The sequence below is a fragment of the Tachyglossus aculeatus genome, chromosome 14 (genome assembly GCF_015852505.1).
Source record: "Tachyglossus aculeatus isolate mTacAcu1 chromosome 14, mTacAcu1.pri, whole genome shotgun sequence".
NCBI lineage: Eukaryota > Metazoa > Chordata > Mammalia > Monotremata > Tachyglossidae > Tachyglossus > Tachyglossus aculeatus.
The window spans coordinates 15,635,597-15,657,176 of NC_052079.1; the positions used below are offsets into that span (position 1 = coordinate 15,635,597).

A 21,580-nucleotide genomic window follows, 5' to 3' on the forward strand; every position below is an offset into this window, starting at 1 on the left:
CTCTTGCCGGAGACCAGCTTTGCCTGGGCTGCAGTTGTTATTGTTAATGTCACTCTGAGCAAGATTTACAAAGAAACCGGTGGCCTGGAAAGACAGCCTAGTATCAAAGGAGACCAATGATTTTGTGTCTCTGTGTGTGTGTGTATGTGTGTGTGTGTGTGTGTTTCATTCCGGGAGGCTACTGGGTGAGAAGCTGCACTGAAGAGTTTCTTAAAGTTCAATAGAAACCATTGCTTCTCAATCCTGGAAACTAACTGTTCCTTCGTTAGCGTATTGAGGAAACCTCACAAAAAAGTACCCATCGTGTCTCTACCGATTCCCACTGGAATACAGTGAAATTTCCCGGCCACACTGCTCTTCGCCTGCAGAGAATCCGCTGCAACAGACCGAGACCCACCCATTTCTCTGCATTCAATCTCGGAACCACAACAGAGGTCAGAACACTTCTCTGCTTCAGATCAAAAGAAAAGAATGTGAAACGCTCGGTCCTTCCCACCTAAGCCCAAAGTTCGGGGCAGCTTTTTAATCATTTAAACCTTGTGTGTAAGGTAAAATATTTGATCTGACAGGGGACAGAAAAAGATTTGTGAGCTAGTTTAAATTCGTTTCTGAAAATGGCGGTAAACATTTCGGAACACGAAATAATGGGATCTGGAGAATCGCAATTCCCAGAATCCAAGTATGAATTCATTTTCATCTGCTTGTATTAATCATTTTTGCCTAAGGCGCTTTCCTTTACGGAAGGCGATGTTTACTTTTACCGACTACCCAGTTGTTTAATGAAAACTGCGACTAAAATACCTCAGCATCTTAGATTGTTCTTTTTTCCCTTCTTTAGCAATTCCCGTCTTTGGGGGGGTAAATATCCAGTTTAGAATATTTACAGTTTTATGCCACAGAAATAAATTAGCAGAAATGCTTATTTGTTAACATTTGATTTATTTAAAGTCCTTAACTGTAAATGATCAAAAAAACATACTCCACGGCTTAAAATCTCAGTTATCATTTGAGCTATTTAAATCAAAATATGTTCAATTACAATCACATTTATAAAATTAACGTTTTAATTTTTTTCATTTAAACCGTCATTTAAAGCAAGTTCAGCTGTAAAGGAAAAAAGTATAAACCATGCAATAAATTAAGGTCATTGAGAAAGCGAACAGGAATAATAAGGAAACCTGTCTGGCTATGCTAACACCATGTCAAACTGTGGAAAGTGCATTAACACTGGATGAAACAAGCGAACAATGGCAATAATTAAATGACCACAACAAATCTGAGTTTTGAATTAGGGACCAGATTTCGAAATGAGATTCTTTAGCTCTCCTGCTCTGTTGGTTTTAATAGCCAATGTTTTCTGGAAAAAAATTTTTTTAAACCAACAACACACATTTCTATAAACTGCGTACATAAGGGAGATTTATTTTGTACACCCGTTGTGAATGGCCACGTCATTCTGCGAAGTGAGAAGCATAGTGTTTGACACGGGCAATTTTTCAGAAATTTCTTTTCAGTGTGGTGAAGAGGAATGGGGTCGTTTAGTTTGGGACATTCTGGTCAGGCAATTCTCCAAAAGGTAATATCCATATTACCCTCGTATATTGATTATATACTGAATAGTAAATACGTGGGCCGTACTGATGTATGTATGCGCAGGTACACGTGGAAGAGTATCGCTATACATACATTTCCACCTGCTCTTTTAAAGACAAATCCGATTTCAATTTGTCGGGCTGGCTCGAGAAAACAAGCAGTCCTGCTTCTAGGTTTCTATCAGTTCGGCTACATCACCACAGTTTTGCCTTTTAATGGTTTTTAGAGGCAGAACCGCCTGCTTGTTTCTTCATCTGTGTTTTTTTTTTAATCATTAAGAGTATTGCCACATACCTGTAAACTGGCGGGAGGCTTAGGACAGTAAAGAGGAAGAAAATAACACAAACAGATCTTTTAGAAGCTTAACAACCTCTCTCTCTCTCTCTTTTTCAAATGCAACCCTGCTCAAACCAGAGCGCTGCTTGAGTGTGTGTGGGGTGGGGGGGGGGGGGGAGAAAGAGAAAGAAAGAGGGCAAGGGCCTTTACGTATACGTGTGTGCGTATGTATATACTATATACACTCCATACACTGTGCCTATACACATATAATATGTGTACATATATACACACACACATATATTATACCCAATCGTGGGTCGCTGAACTTTGCGGGAAGGTTTGTTGTGGTTGGGTGGACAACGTAGAGTTTGGAACACAATAACCAAGTAACAGTCCTTTGCACGAGGAGGGAGGTTGTGCAAAACCGTGAAGGGAGGGCGTGTGTGTGTGTGTGTGTGTGTGTGTGTGTTTGTGTGTGCCTGTGTGCGTTGCTCTCCTGCGGCCAGGCTGGCCGTCCCAGAAGGCTCCCGGCCGTCCCAGAAGGCTCCCAGCCGTGCCGGGAGCTACGAGGTGTTGAGGACCGGTCTCGAATACACACCTTGGTAGTAGGAGGGCTCCAGGGCAGAGGGCTCGATGGTGCTCCTCCCGGCCATGGAGGCGCCGGCGGTGAGCGGCAGGCTCCCGGCCAGCCCGGCCCCGTAGGCCGAGTACTGCAGGGCCTGCTCGTAGGCCTTGAAGTCCAGCTTGTGCTGCTGCTCCGAGGACGACATGAGGTTGTTGATGGAGAAGGGGTGGTTGAAGGAGTAGTGGGGGTCTCCCTTGAGGTGCAGCTGGGTCTCGTGGGGGGCCAGGGCGTGCGCCGGCAGGGCGGGGGGGCCCGGGTTGAGGGGCGGCGCGGCCGTCGAGGCCGGGGGCTTCAGGCCCGGGCCGGCCCCGCTGGCGGCGCTGGGGTCCAGGGCCCGGGGGCTGGGGGGGGGCCCGGCCCCCTGGGGTCCCTCCAGGGGGGCGGCCTTGCCGGGCCCCCCGCGGTGCCCGGGCGGGGAGGCGGCGCCGGGGTGGGGGCCGCCCCCCGAGGGGTCCTTGCGGCCGTCGGGGCCCGCCTTGCCCGGCCCGGGCCCGGCCGCGGCCTGCTTGTCGCACTTGAACCGCTTCTGGCGCCGCAGGTAGCAGCCGTTCTCGAACATGTTGCCCGAGTCCGGGTGCAGCGTCCAGTAGGAGCCCTTGCCCGGCTTGTCCGGCGAGCGGGCCACCTTGACGAAGCAGTCGTTGAAGGACAGCGAGTGGCGGATGGAGTTCTGCCAGCGCTGCTGGTTCTGCCGGTAGTAGGGGAACAGGTCCATGATCCACTGGTAGATCTCGCTGAGGGTCAGCATCTTGCTGGGCGCCTGCTGGATGGCCATGGTGATGAGGGAGATGTAGGAGTAGGGCGGCTTGGCGTGCGGGTAGCTGCGCTTGAAGGGCTTGGCGTCGGCCCGGGCGCGGCCCAGCCCCGACGGGGCGGCCGGATAGGCCATGGGGCTCATGCAGGGGGTGGCCGCGTAGGGGCCCAGCCCGTTCATGGAGCCGGCTGGGGGAGCCGCCAGCCCCCCCAGCCCCCCGGGGCTCAACGCGGGCACCCCCCCGCCTGCCAGGGCCCCGGCCGAGGAGCCGCCCCCCCCGCCGCCCCCACCGCCCCCTCCCCCGGGGCTCAGCCCGGCCCCCAGCCCCGGGTTGCCGTAGGCCATGTTGAACGAGGCCGGAGTCATGTTGCCCGTCGTGGTCATGGGCCCCATCGTCATGTAGGAGTTCATGGAGGTCATGGCGCCCAGGCCGGAGTTCATGCCGCCCACGGGCACCCCGGAGTAGGCCTGCGGCGAGAGACACGGACGGGCAGGTTAGCCTTGGCAGGGCGGGGAGGTCCGAGCGGGCCACGGACCTCCGCAGGACCTCCCCTCCCTCCCGACTTCCAGGCAGGGACCCAAAGAGATGCACAAAAACCCGAAGCCGAAACGCGAAGCCTCGAGATGCGTTAGCAATAGTAATATTTATTACTCTATTTATTTATTTATTTATTTATTTATTTCACTTGTACATTTCTATCCTATTTATTTATTTTATTTTGTTGGTATGTTTGGCTCTCTTCCTCCCTTCAAGGCCCTGCTGAGAGCTCACCTCCTCCAGGAGGCCTTCCCAGACTGAGCCCCTTCTTTCCTCTCCCCCTCGTCCCCCTCTCCATCCCCCCCGTCTTACCTCCTTCCCTTCCCCACAGCACCTGTATATATGTATATATGGTTGTACATATTTATTACTCTATTTATTTATTCATTTATTTATTTTACTTGTACATTTCTATCCTACTTATTTTATTTTGTTGGTATGTTTGGTTCTGTTCTCTGTCTCCCCCTTTTAGACTGTGAGCCCACTGTTGGGTAGGGACTGTCTCTATGTGTTGCCAATTTGTACTTCCCAAGCGCTTAGTACAGTGCTCTGCACATGGTAAGCGCTCAATAAATACGATTGATTGATTGATTGATTGATTAGCAACAACAGCAACAACCCCCCCCCCCCGCCCAAAACAACTAAGCGACACCAGAAAACTCCAGGACCCCGGGCGCCACTAGCCCCAGCCCAGGGTCATTCATTCGATCGCATTTATTGAGCGCTTACTGTGTGCACTGGACTAAGCGCTTGGGAAGGACAAGTAGGCCACATAGAGAGACGGCCCCTACCCAACAACAGGCTCACAGTCTCGAAGGGGGAGACGGACAACAAAACATGTGGACAGGTGTCAAAATAGAACGAATAGAATTATAGGATATATGCACATCATTAACAAAATAAGTAGTAAATGTGTACAAGTGAAATGAATAGAATTATAGCTATATGCACATCATTAACAAAATAAATAGCAAATATGTGTACAAGTGAAATAAATGGAGCAATAAATCTGTACAAATATATACAAGTGGTGCGGGGAGGGAAATGAGGTAGGGTGGGGGGGGATAGGGAGGAGGAGGAGAGGAAAAAGAGGGGGGGGGGTCCTAGCTCCACGACTGTTCTCTGCACCCTGCGCTGGGCACACAGCCTTGCCCAGGAAGCATGGTTTTCAAATCAGTGGAAACCCAAGATCCTTGTCCTTTTCCTCCCCTTGCTCCCCGGGAGGTTGATCTCAGGTCCCCCGCCTCAAAAACTGCGCTTGTCCCGGGAACTTCTTCCCGGCACAAGCCTAATGCCCACCCATGAAGGGAGCGACGATTCGCTTTCCTCCTGAATGGTGGGTTTTGCGTTGATTATTTACCTTGCCCTAGAAGGGCTTTGGTGTTTTCATTTGACGTTGAATTTTCCACATTCCCTCGCTATAATTATACTAGTAAGGGGGGAGGTATCATTTCAACGAGGTTTGTATAAAATACGCAATTTCTGGTCGAGTATTGGAGACGCATTTGGGTGGTTTAGGTCGGCTTGAGGAAAAACTTGAGCATAGAACTTAAATTCGTAATGACTTCCCTAGAGCCAGTTCGCAACCAACAGAAATCCCGTTTTACTCAATCCCCAATGCTTTCAAGAATGTAATGATGTGTCATGAGACTCAATGTCAATTTTTCATATGCTAATGAACCTGCCTTTATCGGTAAGATTACAAGCGTTACAAAAGATTACAAAGGTTTTGGAGCCATCAAAAACGGGTAAAAACCCTTGCGACTCTTTACAAACTCGAACCGAAACTCTTTATTAATACGGGATCCTGACATTGTATTGCCTTCACTGGACGGGTTGAAAGTGGCTTGAATCGACCGAGTGATTTGTTTTATTTTAAAAGTCGCCACTATGAAACAGTGAGGTTAGCAATCGGAGGTGCATACTGAGTTTTTTAAAAAGCCATTGTATAGCGAGCATAGGGTTCGCCACATATTCTCAGAAAATTAATTAGTCTGTGGAAGGATTGAAACTGAGTTTTATTTTAGTCACAGAATAAGACAATTATTGAAAATGAAGGGATTGCAGTGTATTGGTTAACGCATATGAGATAGCTGCACGCCCATTTAGGAAATGATAATGCTTGCCTTAAGATTATAGCTATCCCTCTCTCTCCCAAATAGACTGTTCTGTCCACGAACACGTTGCGGTATGGATTGCAGTCTATCTGACTGACTGCAGTCTATCTTTTAGACTGTGAGCCCAATGTTGGGTAGGGACTGTCTCTATATGTTGCCAATTTGTACTTCCCAAGCGCTTATTACAGTGCTCTGCACATAGTAAGCGCTCAATAAATATGATTGACTGATTGACTGCATCCACACCTAGAGTTTGACATATTTTTGAGCAAAAGCGCACCACTAAAAATAAACAGCACCTATGCACCTACTTCCTGTTATTATCCTAGAGTGTTAATCGGACTTGGATAATCCTTTTGGTGACTTTCTGGTAGCCACTCGCGTTTCCCCTAGCCATTCTCCCCCTTCACCCAGTGCCAGGCGCGAATAAGGCCAGCGCCGGCATTTCATCTAAGTCTTCTGAGTCATCGAAAGGGAAAATTTCCCAAGAAACGGAGTTGTGATAGGCCCTCCCCACGCCTGGCCCTTTTCTCGCTGTTCTTTTCGTGCTTATCGATTGTCACAGAAAAGTCAAACGAACGTAGAGCCGGTGGACAATAAGAAGGCCCAGGTTCTCTCCGGGAAGAGGCAGATCCGTCTCTCGCCAGCTCCACCCCGCGGTTTTGTCAGAAACACCCGCCTTCTACTCATTAAAGCGCTTCGAAAAGCGCTTTAATGCGCTTTGAAAGCGCTTTCCCCCCAAAAAAGGAGAGAAAGACTGATTGTTTCAGGTTTTAAAAGCGTCCGACCGAGAGGCCCCGCTTCTGCTGTCGAAGGGGCTTGGCGAGTTGATCCCCCTTCTAGACTGTGAGCCCACTGTTGGGAAGGGACCGCCTCTCTATGTTGCCAGCTTGGACTTCCCAAGCGCTTAGTGTGAGCCCACTGTTGGGTAGGGACCGCCTCTCTAAGTTGCCAGCTTGGACTTCCCAAGCGCTTAGTGTGAGCCCGCTGTTGGGTAGGGACCGTCTCTCTATGTTGCCACCTTGGACTTCCCAAGCGCTTAGTGTGAGCCCACTGTTGGGTAGGGACCGCCTCTCTAAGTTGCCAGCTTGGACTTCCCAAGCGCTTAGTGTGAGCCCACTGTTGGGTAGGGACCGTCTCTCTAGGTTGCCAGCTTGGACTTCCCAAGCGCTTAGTGCAGTGCTCCGCACACAGTAGGCGCTCAATAAATACGATTGATATTGATTGATGATTAAAGTAAGGCCGTCGACAGAGCGCTCGCTGTCCGAGGGTGCCCCCCGTGCCCTCTGGCAGAGGTGGGATTCTCATTCCCGCTCCACCCTTCCGGGGTCTCCCGCAGTTGTCCCGCAAAAATCCCGCTTCCCTGGGCACGGGAGGCACAAGCGGGCGGCGGGGGAGTAGTGCCCCCCCACCCCCGGGTTGGCTCACCTCCTGGGGGTCCGCATAGTAGCTGTTCCAGTCGCTGGTCTCGTGCCCTTCCATCTTCACGGTCCCTAACATCATGGGGCCAGCCTGGCCGCGGGAAGCATCCGGCCCTCCGTGCCAGGCGGCGGGGGAGCCGGGCAGGGCCCCGGGGAGCCCCTGCAGCCCCCGGCCCCGGCCCGCGGCCCGGCCAGGGGAGGGAAGGCGGGAGAGCGGCCTGGGCCGGCGGACACCGTTGGGAAAGTGAGGAAGTGCCGGCTGGGATGCGAGTGGAGTTGAGCTGATGTGGAGCTTACGTCGCCCGAGTGCCCACCTCCTCCTCCTCCTCTCCCCATTTGTCCGCCGCACAAAGGCGCCCGCACCTACCGAGCGGGAGATGCACCTGCAAACAGGCCGGCCGCCGCCTCCCGGACGCCCCCCGGCCCACCGCCCCTATTTGCCGAGCCGTGCCATTGGCTTAAACCGTGGGAGGGGGCGTGGGGAGGGGGCGGGAGAGGAGCCCACCGGAGGAACCGAAAGGGAAACCCTCGCCCTCGGATGGGGGAAGACGAGGAGGAGGAGGAGGAGGAGGAGGAGGAGGAGGAGCCGGGCCGGGCCGGGATGGGGCGGGAAAAGCAGGAAGGGGGCAACCCCTCGGCCTCAATTCAATGCCCCGGGGCGGGCGGAGCCGCATCTGCCCAGGAACCAACCTGCGGGCACCCACCCTGGACCCCCCGCCCCGGGCCGCTTTCCTTCTGGGGTGGGGACCTGCGGATCTGCTGGCAACCTTCTTTTACAAACACTTCTCTCGCTCTATCCCCTAGAAGCCCCCGCCCCTGGGAAATGTCGATTCAGAAGAGGACCAGGGACGGAGCGGACCCTAAAACGTGGCAAGAGCAGGTGAGTCACGGGAACCTCTGCGTGACGTAACGTTTCCTTATATAATAATAACCATGGTGCTCGTTAGGCGCTTACTACGTGCCAAGCACTGTTCGAAGAGCTGGGGTAGATGCGAAGGAGGGAGGTTGGATAGGGAAGGTGGAGGGGGGCGGGAGGGGGGAGGTCGATTCCACCTCCTCCCCTTGTCGACAGGGCTGTGCCGAAAGGAAAATGCCAAGAATCTGTCCGCCTGATAATGATAATATTACTTGTTGAGCCGTTACCATGTGCCAACCACTGTTCTAAGCGCTGGGGTAAATACGAGGTGGGCAGGTTGGACAAGGAAGGTGGAGGGGGGCGGGAGGGGGGAAGTCGATTCCACCTCCTCCCCTTGTCGATAGGGATGTGCCGAAAGGAAAATGCCAAGTATCTGTCCGCCTGATAATGATAATATTACTTGTTGAGCGCTTACTATGTGCCAACCACTGTTCTAGGCGCTGGGGTAAATACGAGGTGGGCAGGTTGGACAAGGAAGGTGGAGGGGGGCGGGAGGGGGGAAGTCGATTCCACCTCCTCCCCTTGTCGACAGGTATCTGCCGAAAGGAAAATGCCAAGTATCTGTCCGCCTGATAATGATAATATTACTTGTTGAGCGCTTACTATGTGCCAACCACTGTTCTAGGCGCTGGGGTAAATACGAGGTGGGCAGGTTGGACAAGGAAGGTGGAGGGGGGCGGGAGGGGGGAGGTCGATTCCACCTCCTCCCCTTGTCGACAGGGATGTGCGGAAAGGCAAATGCCAAGTATCTGTCCGCCTGATAATGATAATATTACTTGTTGAGCGCTTACTATGTGCCAACCACTGTTCTAAGCTCTGGGGTAAATACGAGGTGGGCAGGTTGGACAAGGAAGGTGGAGGGGGGCGGGAGGGGGGAGGTCGATTCCACCTCCTCCCCTTGTCGACAGGGATGTGCGGAAAGGCAAATGCTAAGTATCTGCGTGGCTCAGGGCAAGAGAGCCCGGGCTTTGGAGTCAGAGGCCATGGGTTCAAATCCCGACTCCGCCGCTTGTCGGCTGCGTGACTTTGGGCAAGTCACTTCACTTCTCTGGGCCTCAGTTACCACATCTGTAAAATGGGGATGAAGACTGTGAACCACCCCGTGGGACAACCTGATCACCTTGTAACCTCCCCCAGAGGTTAGAACAGTACTTGGCATACAGTAAGCCCTTAATAAATGCCATTATTATTATTATTATCTGTCTAATAATAATAGTAACAATAATAATAGTACTTGTTGAGAGCTTACTATGTGCCAAGCACTGTTCTAAGCGCTGGGGCAAATACAAAGTAGTCAGGTTAGACAAAGAAACTGGAGGGGGGCGGGAGGGGAGAAGTGGAGCCCACCTCCTCTCCTTGTCAACAGGGATGTCCGGAAAGGCAGATGGTAAGTATCTTTCTGTCCGTCTGTCTCTGGGCGGGTGGTAGGGCAGAGACCCTACTACGGTCCACCCCCCCACATATTCCCATCCCACCTCCCTCTTCTCCGGGAAACGTCGGGAGCGGGGAGGCTCCGTTTTCCAATAATGAGAGGGGGGGACCCGAACGGACAAAGTTCAAGGAGAGAACAAAATAGTTTTCCAACTTGTAAGAGTCAGCGGTCAGGTTTTCAACCCGTAACGCGCTTGTTTGAATTTGGGAATCTTTACCATTCACCAAACACTCATTCTTAGAACAACAACAACAACCACCTTGGCATTTTTATGATCCCAGGAGACGGATTGCCAGAGGGATCTGGTAACCGAATCAACTGATTCTCCAGCCTGGGGGAACCGCGGATGGAGGGTGGGAAGCAGCTTCACGGATCGTACCATTGGCCCGTTTGCTGGTGTTTATCTTTTCTGTTCCGTCACCGGGACCGAGAGTTTCTTTTAAGGGTTAGGATCCCTTGCGTGACAAAAGCATCAAAACAAAAGTTTTTTTTAATGTAAAATCAAGCTGCTAAGAATGAACAAAGTAACCTTTTATTTTGCAGGGTTTTTTTTTGCCAGTTATTAATCTCACTTTAATAATAATAATAATGGTATTTGTTAAGCGCTTTGTTTTAACTTGTCTTCCAAAAGAGCCTTCTTTCCCCCCATCCTTTGTTCTTTTAAATCATCCTTGAAATCTGGCAACAGAATTAGTTAAATCCTCGAAACAAACAAATCTCCCAAATCAGCAGGAGAGAACAAGGGGGTGAAGATGTGCCGTTAAGGAACTAAAAAGATAAAAGCCCTGGATTACAATGTGCTTTTTTTTTTTTTTAGAAAAAAGGGGAAAATGTCACATTGTAAAGCAAGGAATGAGAGTGAAACTAAATCCACACGGAACATACCAAGTGGCCGCAGCTTTAGACAATGCACCCAGGGCTTGTCCCTTCATTTATGGCGCGCCCCATATGGATGGAGATGTTGCTATGTGTGCGGCTCTGTGTACTTTTCGTAGGCTGTCAGAGCGGGAAAGGACTCTTTTGTGAACTGGCGATCAAGGTTTTACCGCTCCCTCCGCTGAGCGCACAGATGTGGTCATTCTCTGGGCGGGCCGCTGGAGTGGCTTTCAGGTCTGGGGATGGGGGGGTCTCTTGGTTTATCCTCCCAGGGAACGGGGTGGGAGGGTGGGAAGGGGCTAGGGAGGGGGCCATACCTCCTTTCCCCATTGCTTATCGAATAAAGCTGGCTTCGGCCTGGATATTTTCGGGAGCTGTTGCGTTAAAGGCGACTGCAGCTGTTTTGGGGGGCGAGTTGGGGAAACAGTGGCAGGAGGCCCCCAAAGCCACCAGAGGAAACTAGAATCTTGCAAACCCCCCATCCCTCTTCCCCAAACCAGCCAGCCCAAAGCCACCTGTCAATCAATCAATCAATCGTATTTATTGAGCGCTTACTGTGTGCAGAGCACTGTACTAAGCGCTTGGGAAGTACAAGTCGGCAACACATAGAGACAGTCCCTACCCAACAGCGGGCTCACAGTCTGTCAACAAAAGGCAACTGTTAATAACATCTAGAAAGCCTAAATGTTAATGGACGGACCGTTCGGATGGCCGTTTTGGAGATGAGATGAAAAATGAGAGTTTTCATTTCTGGGCGTTGAGGACATTTTGCACGAAGCCATAGCGCCTCCTGCCGTCCCTCCCCCGCCCCGCGCTGTCCAGCCCGGCCTGGGTGGTCGGCGACCACCCTCCCTCGGGGAATTCCGGCCCTGGGGAATTTTAACTTCCCGGAACCAGCGTGGCTAAGTGGAAAAAGTGGCTTGGTGGAAAAAGCATGAATTTGGGAATCAGAGGATGTGCGTTCTAATCCCGGCTCCGCCACTTGCCTGCTGTGTGATCTAGGGCAAGCCACCTAACTTCTCTGTGCCCTAGTTACCTCATCTGTAAAATGGGGATTAAGACTGTGAGCCCCACTGATTACCTGGTATCTACCCCAGCGCTTAGAACAGTGCTTGGCACATAGTAAGAGCTTAACAAATACCATTAAAAAAGGGGTAAATATAAAGCGTGGCCTAGTAATAATAATAATAAACACTATGTACAAAGCACTGTTCTTAGCGCTGGGGAGGTTACAATGGGATTAGGTCCCCCGGGGGGGCTCACAGTCTTCACCCCCATTTTACAGATGAGGTAACTGAGGCACAGAGAAGTGAAATGATTTGGCCAAAGTCACACAGCTGACAATTGGCAGAGTCGGGATTTGGATTCCAAAGCCTGTGCTCTCTCCACTGAGCCACACTGCTTCTCATGCTTTAGCGCTCCCTCTCCTCTCCCCCAGATGCCAGACCCGACTCCGGAATCCGCCCCCCGGGCCGAAGAACGATCAGAAGGAATCTCTCTTTTCCTAGACCGGCTCTATCCCTCGCATCATCGATGTATCGGATTGTTCGAAGTATTCGGGTGGCGGAGTTGAAACAGGTGAGACGGAACGGGCACAGCCTCGGGGCTGGAGAAGATCCCGTGCAGATTCAAACCCCGAGGCGGAGGAAAACCCTACCCAAAATAGCGAGCAGTTTCATTCATTCAGTCATTTACTGAGCGCTTGTTGTGTGCAGAGCACTATACTAAGCGCTTGACAAGTGCAATACAGCCATAAAGAGAGATAATCCCTGTCCACAACGGGTTTAAAGTGGTGGTGGAAGGGGGAGGGAAGACGGACATCAAACAGGTAAACAGGCATCAATATAAATAGCTACAGGTATATCCCGTGAGCCCACTGTTGGTAGGGACCGTCTCTATATGTTGCCAACTTGTACTTCCCAAGCGCTTAGTACAGTGCTCTGGACACAGTAAGCGCTCAATAAATACGTTTGAATGACTATGTTACCGAATTATACTTCCCAAGCGCTTAGTACAGTGCGCTGCACACAATAAGCGCTCAATAAATACGATTGAAATAAATACAAATATATACATACATACAAAAGTTCTGTGGGGTGGGGAGAAGGGGGGAAGAGCAAAGTAAGTTTACTACTTACTCCACTGTACTCTCCCAAGCGCTTATAATAGTGCTCTGCACAGAGTAGGCATTGGTTGATTGATGGATTGATTGATTGACTCCTCGCAAGGACCTGCAGGAGTAGCTCGTCCCGGACTGTACTGGAGGGGGGAGTGTATTGGGTATTGCGGCTTTCACCCTGCAAGGAGTCAACTTTTTTTAATGGACTTGTGCAGGGGACGACGGAGCGAGAATACCTGGAAGAACAGGAGAAAGGAGGAGGAGGAGGAGGAGGAGGAAGAAAAAGAGGAGGAGAAAGAGAAGGGGAAGGAGTAGGAGACATTAATTTTAGGGAAACGCTGGAAGAGCCCTCAAGGACTGTTTTAACCATCCCCTGTCTCCGAGCAGTATCAGACTCATTACCCCGTCCCTTTCCTGAAGCCACTAGGTGTGTGTGTGTGTGTGTGTCTGAAGGAGGAATCCTCCTCCTCCCCCTCCCTTAAGGGACCCTTATCTTAACGGAGAGAGGACCCCCTCAGGACCCTTTCCCTATGATTATTTAAATCAGATCAGTCATTTCCGAGGCACCTGCGAATTGCGGTCGTCTTATAGTGACAGGTCTCTTCCCGCAGGCCTCTGGATTCTCAAAAGCTGTAAACTCAAGTTTGGTTAACTCCTCAGGTGATATGCTTTCCGATTCCGATTTCTCTTTGGCCGACTTGGAGACTGTCGTTAACGCACGAAGGCCCCGGCCCCAGATTAGCGGCACCCTTATTGGCTGAACAGGTGGAAACAGATAGAGAAGCAGCGTGGCTCTGTGGAAAGAGCCCGGCTTTGGTGTCAGAAGTCGTGGGTTCAAATCCCGACTCCGCTAATTGTCAGCTGTGTGACTTTGGGCAAGTCACTTCACTTCTCTGTGTCTCAGTTACCTCATCTGTAAAATGGGGATGAAGACTGTGAGCCCCTCATGGGACAACCTGATCACCTTGTAATAATAATAATAATGACATTTATTAAGTGCTTACTATGTGCAAAGCACTGTTCTAAGTGCTGGGGAGGTTACAAGGTGATCAGGTATCCTCCCCAGAGCTTAGAACAGTGAATTGCACAGAGTAAGTGCTTAATAAATGCCATTATTATTATTATTATGGGCATCAACTCCAAAGTCAGCACAGACAGAGTTAGAACCGCCGTGGGGCAGGTTATAATAATTGTGGTATTTGTTAAGTGTTTACTTTGTGCCAGGCACTGCACTAAGCGCTGGAGTAGATACAAGCTAATCAGGTTGGACACAGTCCCTGTCCCATGTGTGCTCACGACCTCAATCCCCATTTTACAGATAAGGTAACTGAGGTCCGGAGAAGGGAAGTCACTTACCCAAGGTCACACGGCAGACGTGGCAGAGTCGGGATTAGAACCCATGACCTTCTGACTCCCATGCTCTATCCACTATGCCAGAGGGCAAAATGTCATTTGTGTTTATTAATAATAATATTAATGGCATTTATTAAGCACTTACTATGTGCAAAACACTGTTCTAGGCTCTGGGGAGGTTACAAGGTGATCAGGTTGTCCCCCGGGGGGCTCACAGTCTTAATCCCCATTTTCTAGATGAGGTAACTCAGAGAAGTGAAGTGATTTACACAAAGTCACACAGCTGACAATTGGCAGAGCAGGGATTTGAACCCATGACCTCTGACTCCAAAGCCCATGCTTTTTCCACCAAGCCACGCTGCTTCTGGTCAGGGGTCTCCCTGAGGGGTGGGCATGGGTGAGACATGGGTCTGGGGAGTGAGCGGGGCAAGCTGGGGTGGGGTTTAGGAGCACTGGTTAGTCAGTCCCCCGGACAGAAGATCCGTTCATCCATTCATTCAATCCTATTTATTGAAGGTTTACTGTGTTCAGAACACTGTATTAAGCGTTCAGAGCAGTGTATTAAGCACTTGGGAGAGTACAATATAAAAATAAACAGATACATTCCCTGCCCACAACGAGTTTACAGTCTTGAGGAGGGGTTAGACCTAATATGTATTAAACCCTGCCAAGCCCTTAGTACAGTGCTCTGCACATAGTAAGCGCTCAATAAATACCCTTGATCGATGAAAAAGGGACAGGGACAGAGTGGGTAAGGACCGGGTAAAGGCAAGGGATTGGTCGCCTAAAACCTAAATCTCTCTCTCCCCCCCCCCCCCGTCTCTTCCTTCCTCTTCCTCTCTTTCACTCTGAAATTAGATCTATATGCATTCCTAATTTTCCTTAATTTCTAGAAGCAGTGTAGCCTGGTGGAAGTCAAGAGCCCTTGGTTCTAATCCCTGCCCCACCAGGGCTCGGTGTATGACCTTGGACAAGTCACTTATTTTCTCTGTGCTTCAGTTTCCTTATCCGTAAGATGGGGATTCGATACCTGTTCGGGAGTCCCTGCGCTCGGCACGGAATTAAACGCTTCACAAATACCATTATTATTATTCATCTGCCACTCGTTTGGTGTGGCTGCCACCCAGGGTTTACATTCCTTATCAAAAAGGCTCGGCTGAGTCGCTGGTGGTGTAATTAAGCTTCCGAATAATTTGTAAAAAGTCCCCCTGACCCGTTTATCTGGGGAGGTAAGATCCCTTCGCCCTCCGGCTGTGCAGGGAACCTGGCGTGCGGCTGAGACGAGTAATCGCTTGGGTATTGATTAAAGGACACCCAAGCCCCTACTCTCCATCAACCAAAACACCTAACTGGGAGCAGTGAAGGAAACCTCGGTGTTTAAATAATATGTTTAAATTGGCAAACAAATAAAGCAAAGCTTGCAAACTTAGAAGGAAAAAGAAACCTTGTAACTACAAAACGGTTTCTGTTGGTCTAGGATTGGCAAGCATATACATCTCGCAAACAGCTGAGCCAGAGGGTGTGCATGGGCCTACGGTCACAGTTACGAGCCTCTGATTACTGACAATGACAAGTTTGCTAAGTGGCTGAGCTTCCGAAAGGTAAGTAACAATGCTCTCAAACTCGGTCATTCAAATTAAATACCAACCCTGTAGAAGAATCCTTTTTCACTCGCCGTCCTGCCTTTACTGATTTGTTTCAGGGGTAGCTCTCTTCTCCCAACCCCATCCCACAAATCCTACTCCTGGTATCGCTGCGAAGTGTTTTCATCCACTGGGGCCTCTTTTCGCGTGGGAGTTCACGGGGTGGGGAGAAAACAGATTCATTCATTCATTCATTCATTCATTCATTCAATCGTATTTATTGAGCGCTTACTGTGTGCAGAGCACTTGGGAAGTACAAGTTGACAACATATAGAGATGGTCCCTACCCAACAACGGGCTCACAGTCTGGAAGGGGGAGACAGACAACAAAACAAAACATGTGGACAGGTGTCAAGTCACCAGAATAAATAAAAATAAAGTTAGATGCACCTCATTAAACAAAATTAATAGAATAGTAAATATGTACAAGTAAAATAGAGTAATAAATCTGTACAAACATATATCTCTTGGCCCCGCTTCTTGTTCCAACAGGATTAATCAGGGATGAGGATAATAATAACAACAATAATAGTGATATTAATATTAATAATATTTTTAGACACTTACTATGTGGCAGTCACAGTACTAAGCGCTGGAATAGATACAAGATAAATTGGGTTGGATACAATCAATGTAGTGGGGAGTAGGATTTAATCCTTGTTTTGCAGTTGAGGAAATTCAGGCACAGAGAAGTTAAGTGACTTGCCCAAGGGCACAAAGCAAGGAATTGGCAGAGCCAGGATAAGAGCCCAGATCCTCCGACTCCCAAGCCCACGCATTTCCTACTAGGCTACACTGCTTTTCTAGGCCATGCCGTTTAGAGAAGCAGCGTGGGTCAGTGGAAAGAGCCCGGGCTTGGGAGTCAGAGGTTGTGGGTTCTAATCCTGGCTCTGCCACTTGTCAGCTGTGCGACTTTGGACAAGTCACTTAACTTCTCTGGGCCTCAGTTACCTCATCTGTAACATGAGGATTAAGACTGCGAGCCCCACGTGGGACAACCTGATCACTTTGTATCCCCCCAGCGCTTAGAACAGTGCTTTGCACATGGTAAACGCTTACCAAATACCATTATTATTATTATTATTATTATTAGTCTTAATTCAGGCCCTGGCTACCTCTCCCGTTGCAGCTGTACCTGGTGGCATGCCCGGGAGCTGCCCTTGCTAAGTAAATGCCCGGGCTTCCTCGAAAGTTTGCAGCGCTCATCATCTATGGCAGAAAGAGAACTGTGCGATCTGAACCAAGAATCCCTCAAAGCTCCCGAGTTTGTGGCCTAGTGAAAAGATCACGGGCCTAGGAGTCAGAGGACCTGGATTGTAATCCCAACTCTTCCTCGTACCTGCTGTGTGATCTCGGAGAAGTCACTTAACTTCTCTGTGCCTCAGTTATCCCATCTGAAAAATGGGATAACTCCCTCCTACTTAGACTGTGAACCCCATATGGGACAGGGACTCTGTCCAACCTGATTAACTGGTTTCTTCCCCAGGGCTTAGAACGGTGCTTCACACATAGTAAACACTTAACAAATACCATTATTGTTATCTTCTAACTGCATCCCGCTCTCAACTTGTTTCTCTCTAATCAATCAGAGTCAATCAGTGGTATTTATTGAGCAGTTCCGGTATGCAGAGCACTGTACTAGGCTTGATCACCCTGTTTCCCCAGCTCTGAACTGCTTTGTCTTTGTCTCCGTATCCTCCCTAGCCATCTTCAAAACCCTCTTAAAATCTCACCTCCAATAAGCCTTCTCTAATTACTTCCCAAGCCAAGAGCCACCCCCTAGCATTTATGTATTTATAGATATTCTCAGCACATTCAATTATTTGTTCTGATTTATTCTGATATTTCTTCCTGGCATATTCACTCTACTCTCAGTCTGATCCTTATTACTTCTCCTGCTCTCACTATTTATAAATATTTTGCAGTCCTGTAGTAGCAGTAGTAGTGCTAGTAGTAGTATTTACTGAGTGTCACTGGGTACCTTACACTGTTCTAAAGTACAAAACAGAGAAATGACACGGTTCCTGAACACAAGGACAAGAACCTTATACCCTAATGGGGGAGACACATACATATATTTACATATATAGAGTTGACTAATCAAAATTAAATAAAGTAATTGAATATGCCAATGAATGACATATAGACAAAAGTACTCAGTGTGGGTATAAATAAGTGCAAATGTGCTACAGATTATTAGTGGGTTTGTACAACTGGCATGTGGTGGTAACTATTCAGGGAAGACTGTAAACTCTGTGTGGACAGGAAATGTATCTTTTGGTTCTGTTGTATTTTGCCAGGCACTTAGTACAGTGTGCTTAATAAATACTAAAACCTCTCACGCCTACAGGAACACATTTGCACAGCAGTCCTTAGAGGTGTGGAGACTCTGGGCAAAGGATAAAATGAAACCCATGTTGATCCTTATGTTGATCCCATGTTGATCCCATGTTGATTGTAAGCGCTTAACAAATACCATAATTATTATCCTCATTCCCACCCCATCTTTACACACAGCCATTCCTTTTTATGGTATCTGCTAAGCATTACTACATGCCAGGCACTGTAGTAAAGGCTAGGGTAGATACAAGTTAATCAGGTTGGACACAGTCCTTGTACCCCATGGGGCCCAAGGTCTTAATCTCCATTTTAACAGAAGTTAAGTGATTTGCCCGAGGTCACACAGCAGACAAGTGGTGGAGCCAGGATTAGAACCCATCGTTCAGGAGCATCGTATTTTCTGAGATGAAGATTGGAAAGGTTCAGCTTGTACTTCCCAAGTGCTTAGTACAGTGCTCTGCACACAGTAAGCGCTCAATAAATACGATTGATTGATTCTGGACCAGACTGCTTTTCAAGACTCGTGCTCAATGGATTCTCTCTGCATGAGCCTTTTACTTAGTCACTGAACATTTTTTGTGGGGTTCAAGGAATTTTTTTGTAGGAACCCAACAATCTGGTCCAGAAAAGATCATCCTTATCCAACATCCATACTACGTCTCCCGGGGGAGAGCTTCAGAAAAGAGTGTAAGCTTCTTTCAGACTGTAAGTTCGTTGTGGTCAGGGAATGTGTCTATTATATTGTTTGTACTCTCCCAAGTGCTTAGTACAGTGCCCTGCACACAGTAGGCACTCAATAAATGTGACAGATTGATAGATTGTTTTATTGAGTGATTGGAGAGGGTGGAAGAGAAGAGCAGCTGGGTAGGAGGGGCTAAGGGAAAGCAAGGTTTTGATTTTTAGGTTTCAGTGACTCATTCAATACTAACATTTAAAGTGTTTATAACTTACAAAACACCACACTAAGCATGAGAAGAAGCCAGGTACATTGATTCAGACACCATCCCAGGCCCTCAAGGACTACACTATCAAAAGGGAAGGAAAAAGAGACTAGGGGGAAGAGGGAGGGACACAGAGAGAAAGGGAGATGGAAGAGAGACTAAAACAAATATTTAAAATGGGCACTAAGAAAAGCTGTTCATTATTTCCTCCCCACTTGGCTCCTCCCGACTTCCTAACATTCCCAAGATTGGGATGGGACTTCACTCCCATAGTGTCAGGAAGGAGGATGGTTGGATCCCCTATGGCCCCTTGTGGACAGACTCTTGGAACCGTCCACCCCCAAAAGACTTTGCGGCTCTGATGGAGGGCGAGTCTCAGGCTATCAAGATCCTACCCGGCTAGGCCAAATTCATTCAAAATGAAGGAGTTCAGTGGATTTTGGTATCTTCCACAAACAAGACCTTGTGTTTGAGCTCCTAGTTTATTTTCTTTTCTAAATCTTTAAAAGCTGAGATGTTGCCAAGTATGCGCAAGGAAGCTTAATGGGATGTTGAAGCATAATTAAGAAAAATGATAATGTGTACCTAGGGACTAAACTACATGGTTCTTTCTTTTTTCCAGATCTCGATCCACCTGCTGGGGAAGAAAATTCATCAGCTGATTAAATCCTTAGTCTAAACCAGGCCAAGAGAGAAGGGGTTAGGCTGTGCAACTAAGTGGCTTACTTCAAAAATACTCTCCAGACTTCAGTCAAGGCTCGGGTGGATAAAGACGGTTCCTATTTAATGGACTAATACATTCCTGAATCCTGCATACAAGGGTAATCAGGACCCGAGGAGACAGAATAAAATACTTTTCCTTTCTCAGGTGGTTAGGAAGAAATTGAATTTTCAGGGCTTATTAATTTTATCTGCTTGTCGTCAATGTTTTTGCTAGTGGGTTCAGGTGAAAAGGACTGCTTTATGAGGCCAAGTTTTAGAGCAAACCTGGGGAGATCACCCTTTGTAAATGAGGGCTTTGGTGTTGTTATAGAGAGCACACATTCACTCAATCGTATTTATTGAGCGCTTACTGTGTGCAGAGCACTGTATTAAGAGCTTGCGAAGCACACATCTTTTCTGTACTACAGTACAGCCATCAGCCTGCCATTTTTTTTTATTAAATGGTATTTGTTAAGCACTTACTATGTGTCTGGCACTGTACTAAGTGCTGGAGTAGATACAAGTTGATCATATTAACTGATTTTACTGTACTGTTCAGTATCACAAAAACAAAAGTCCTTGTGATTGTGAAGGGTCATAAAGCTAAATATTAGCTATCAACATATTATCTAGGCATTATAATCTCATCCTTTCTCCACCCACTGCCCCACCATTGTCTGATAGGCTTCTATTTGCTTTCTTTTTTTTTTTTGCCTAAGCCTCTTCTCCCTTTTATCTTCACATTCACAATTTCACATGCTAGCTGAAATCCCTGCAATCAGTTTATGACACCATGCTACTTTTACTTGAATAGCTTATACTCCCTATCTATTATCTTGCAAAGTCATTGATACTGTCATATCAGAAGATGCTGCTGTTACTTTGAAATATCCATTACCTCTGATGCAAAAGCCCTGCAAGAAAGGTTGTAAAGAAGACAGAGCATGTTTAGACAGCAAACAAAAGTGGAAAGGAGCTCATTATTTGAGTTTGTAGGACTTAGTTGTGAGAAAATGGATGCCACCTGGTAGAACTGGCAAAAAGCTTTTAATGGATTTTTGCCATTGCTAACAGTAAAGTCTGAATTGACTCACCTATTACCAAAAGTCCAAGTTGAAAATGATTTAATGTGACTTAGGTGCTCATCTCTCCTTTCCCCACCCAGCATTTATGTACTTATAGTTAATAACTTTTTAAATGGTATTTCTTAAAAACTTACTATGTACCAGGCATTGTACTAAGCGCTGGGGTAGATACAAGCTAATCAAGTTGGATACAGTCCATGTACTACATGGGGCTCACAGTAGTAGTCTCCATTTTACAGATGAGGAAACTGAGGCACAGAGAAGTTAACAAACACCATAAAAACAAACCAATGAGTTTACAGTCTAGAGGGGGAGATAGGCATTTATATTTATATATAAATTACAAATATGGATTAGGGTTCGTTATGGATTAGGGCTTTCTCATCTGTAAAAGATTCCCTCAGCCTGTGAGGAGGGTAGTTCCATTCATACCCTTCAGCAGTCATGTGATAATGTATCAGCAACCATTTAACTTCCTGAATGATAGCTATAAATCATTACTTTTATGGTAGCAGCGTGTCCCTGGATGTCTTCAGATTTAGTGTTCCACAATTGACCACACCTGTTTCTTAGCTTGATCTGTACGTTTTGTTATGGTTTTGCAGAAACAACTCCTAGGGTGATGTCAACCAAGTTTTCATGCCATTACTTGGGCAGACCACGATGGTCTATTCATTTCGGATGCGGGGGCAGTCAGTGACAGTGACCTTTTCGATTAGGTTCAGGTTATAACCAAGACCTCAGGCCAAGGAAAGAACATTCCCTTGGGTTGGCAAAATGTGGCCCGAGGTGGGACTGCACTGCACGTATAGAGGCTCCTAAGAAGCTCCAGAGCCTGCCATGGCT

The 21,580-nt window shown here is 48.2% G+C and overlaps 1 protein-coding gene and 1 long non-coding RNA gene across 2 annotated transcripts; one reads left to right on the plus strand and one right to left on the minus strand.

The window, feature by feature from the left end:
- Positions 1-919: 919 nt before the first annotated feature.
- FOXA1 (forkhead box A1) lies at positions 920-7,479 on the minus strand. Its single transcript, XM_038756914.1, has 2 exons — positions 7,335-7,479; positions 920-3,719 (listed from the first exon to the last, which is right to left on the minus strand). The coding sequence occupies exons 1-2, from the start codon at positions 7,407-7,409 to the stop codon at positions 2,436-2,438; spliced, it is 1,359 nt and encodes a 452-aa protein (XP_038612842.1). The 5' UTR covers positions 7,410-7,479; the 3' UTR covers positions 920-2,435.
- A 531-nt stretch (positions 7,480-8,010) lies between these two features.
- On the plus strand, positions 8,011-20,816 carry LOC119937241. Its single transcript, XR_005453955.1, has 4 exons — positions 8,011-8,207; positions 11,990-12,129; positions 15,501-15,624; positions 19,570-20,816. It is a non-coding gene; the product is annotated as an uncharacterized LOC119937241 (long non-coding RNA).
- Positions 20,817-21,580: the final 764 nt, after the last annotated feature.

Bases quoted from the DNA above. Each gene is read 5' to 3' on its own strand.
- FOXA1 (XM_038756914.1), bottom strand. From the start codon at position 7,409: ATGATGTTAGGGACCGTGAAGATGGAAGGGCACGAGACCAGCGACTGG. The intron at 3,720-7,334 runs GTGAGCCAACCC...CTCTCGCCGCAG, and splicing joins ACTATGCGGACCCCCAGGAG to GCCTACTCCGGGGTGCCCGT.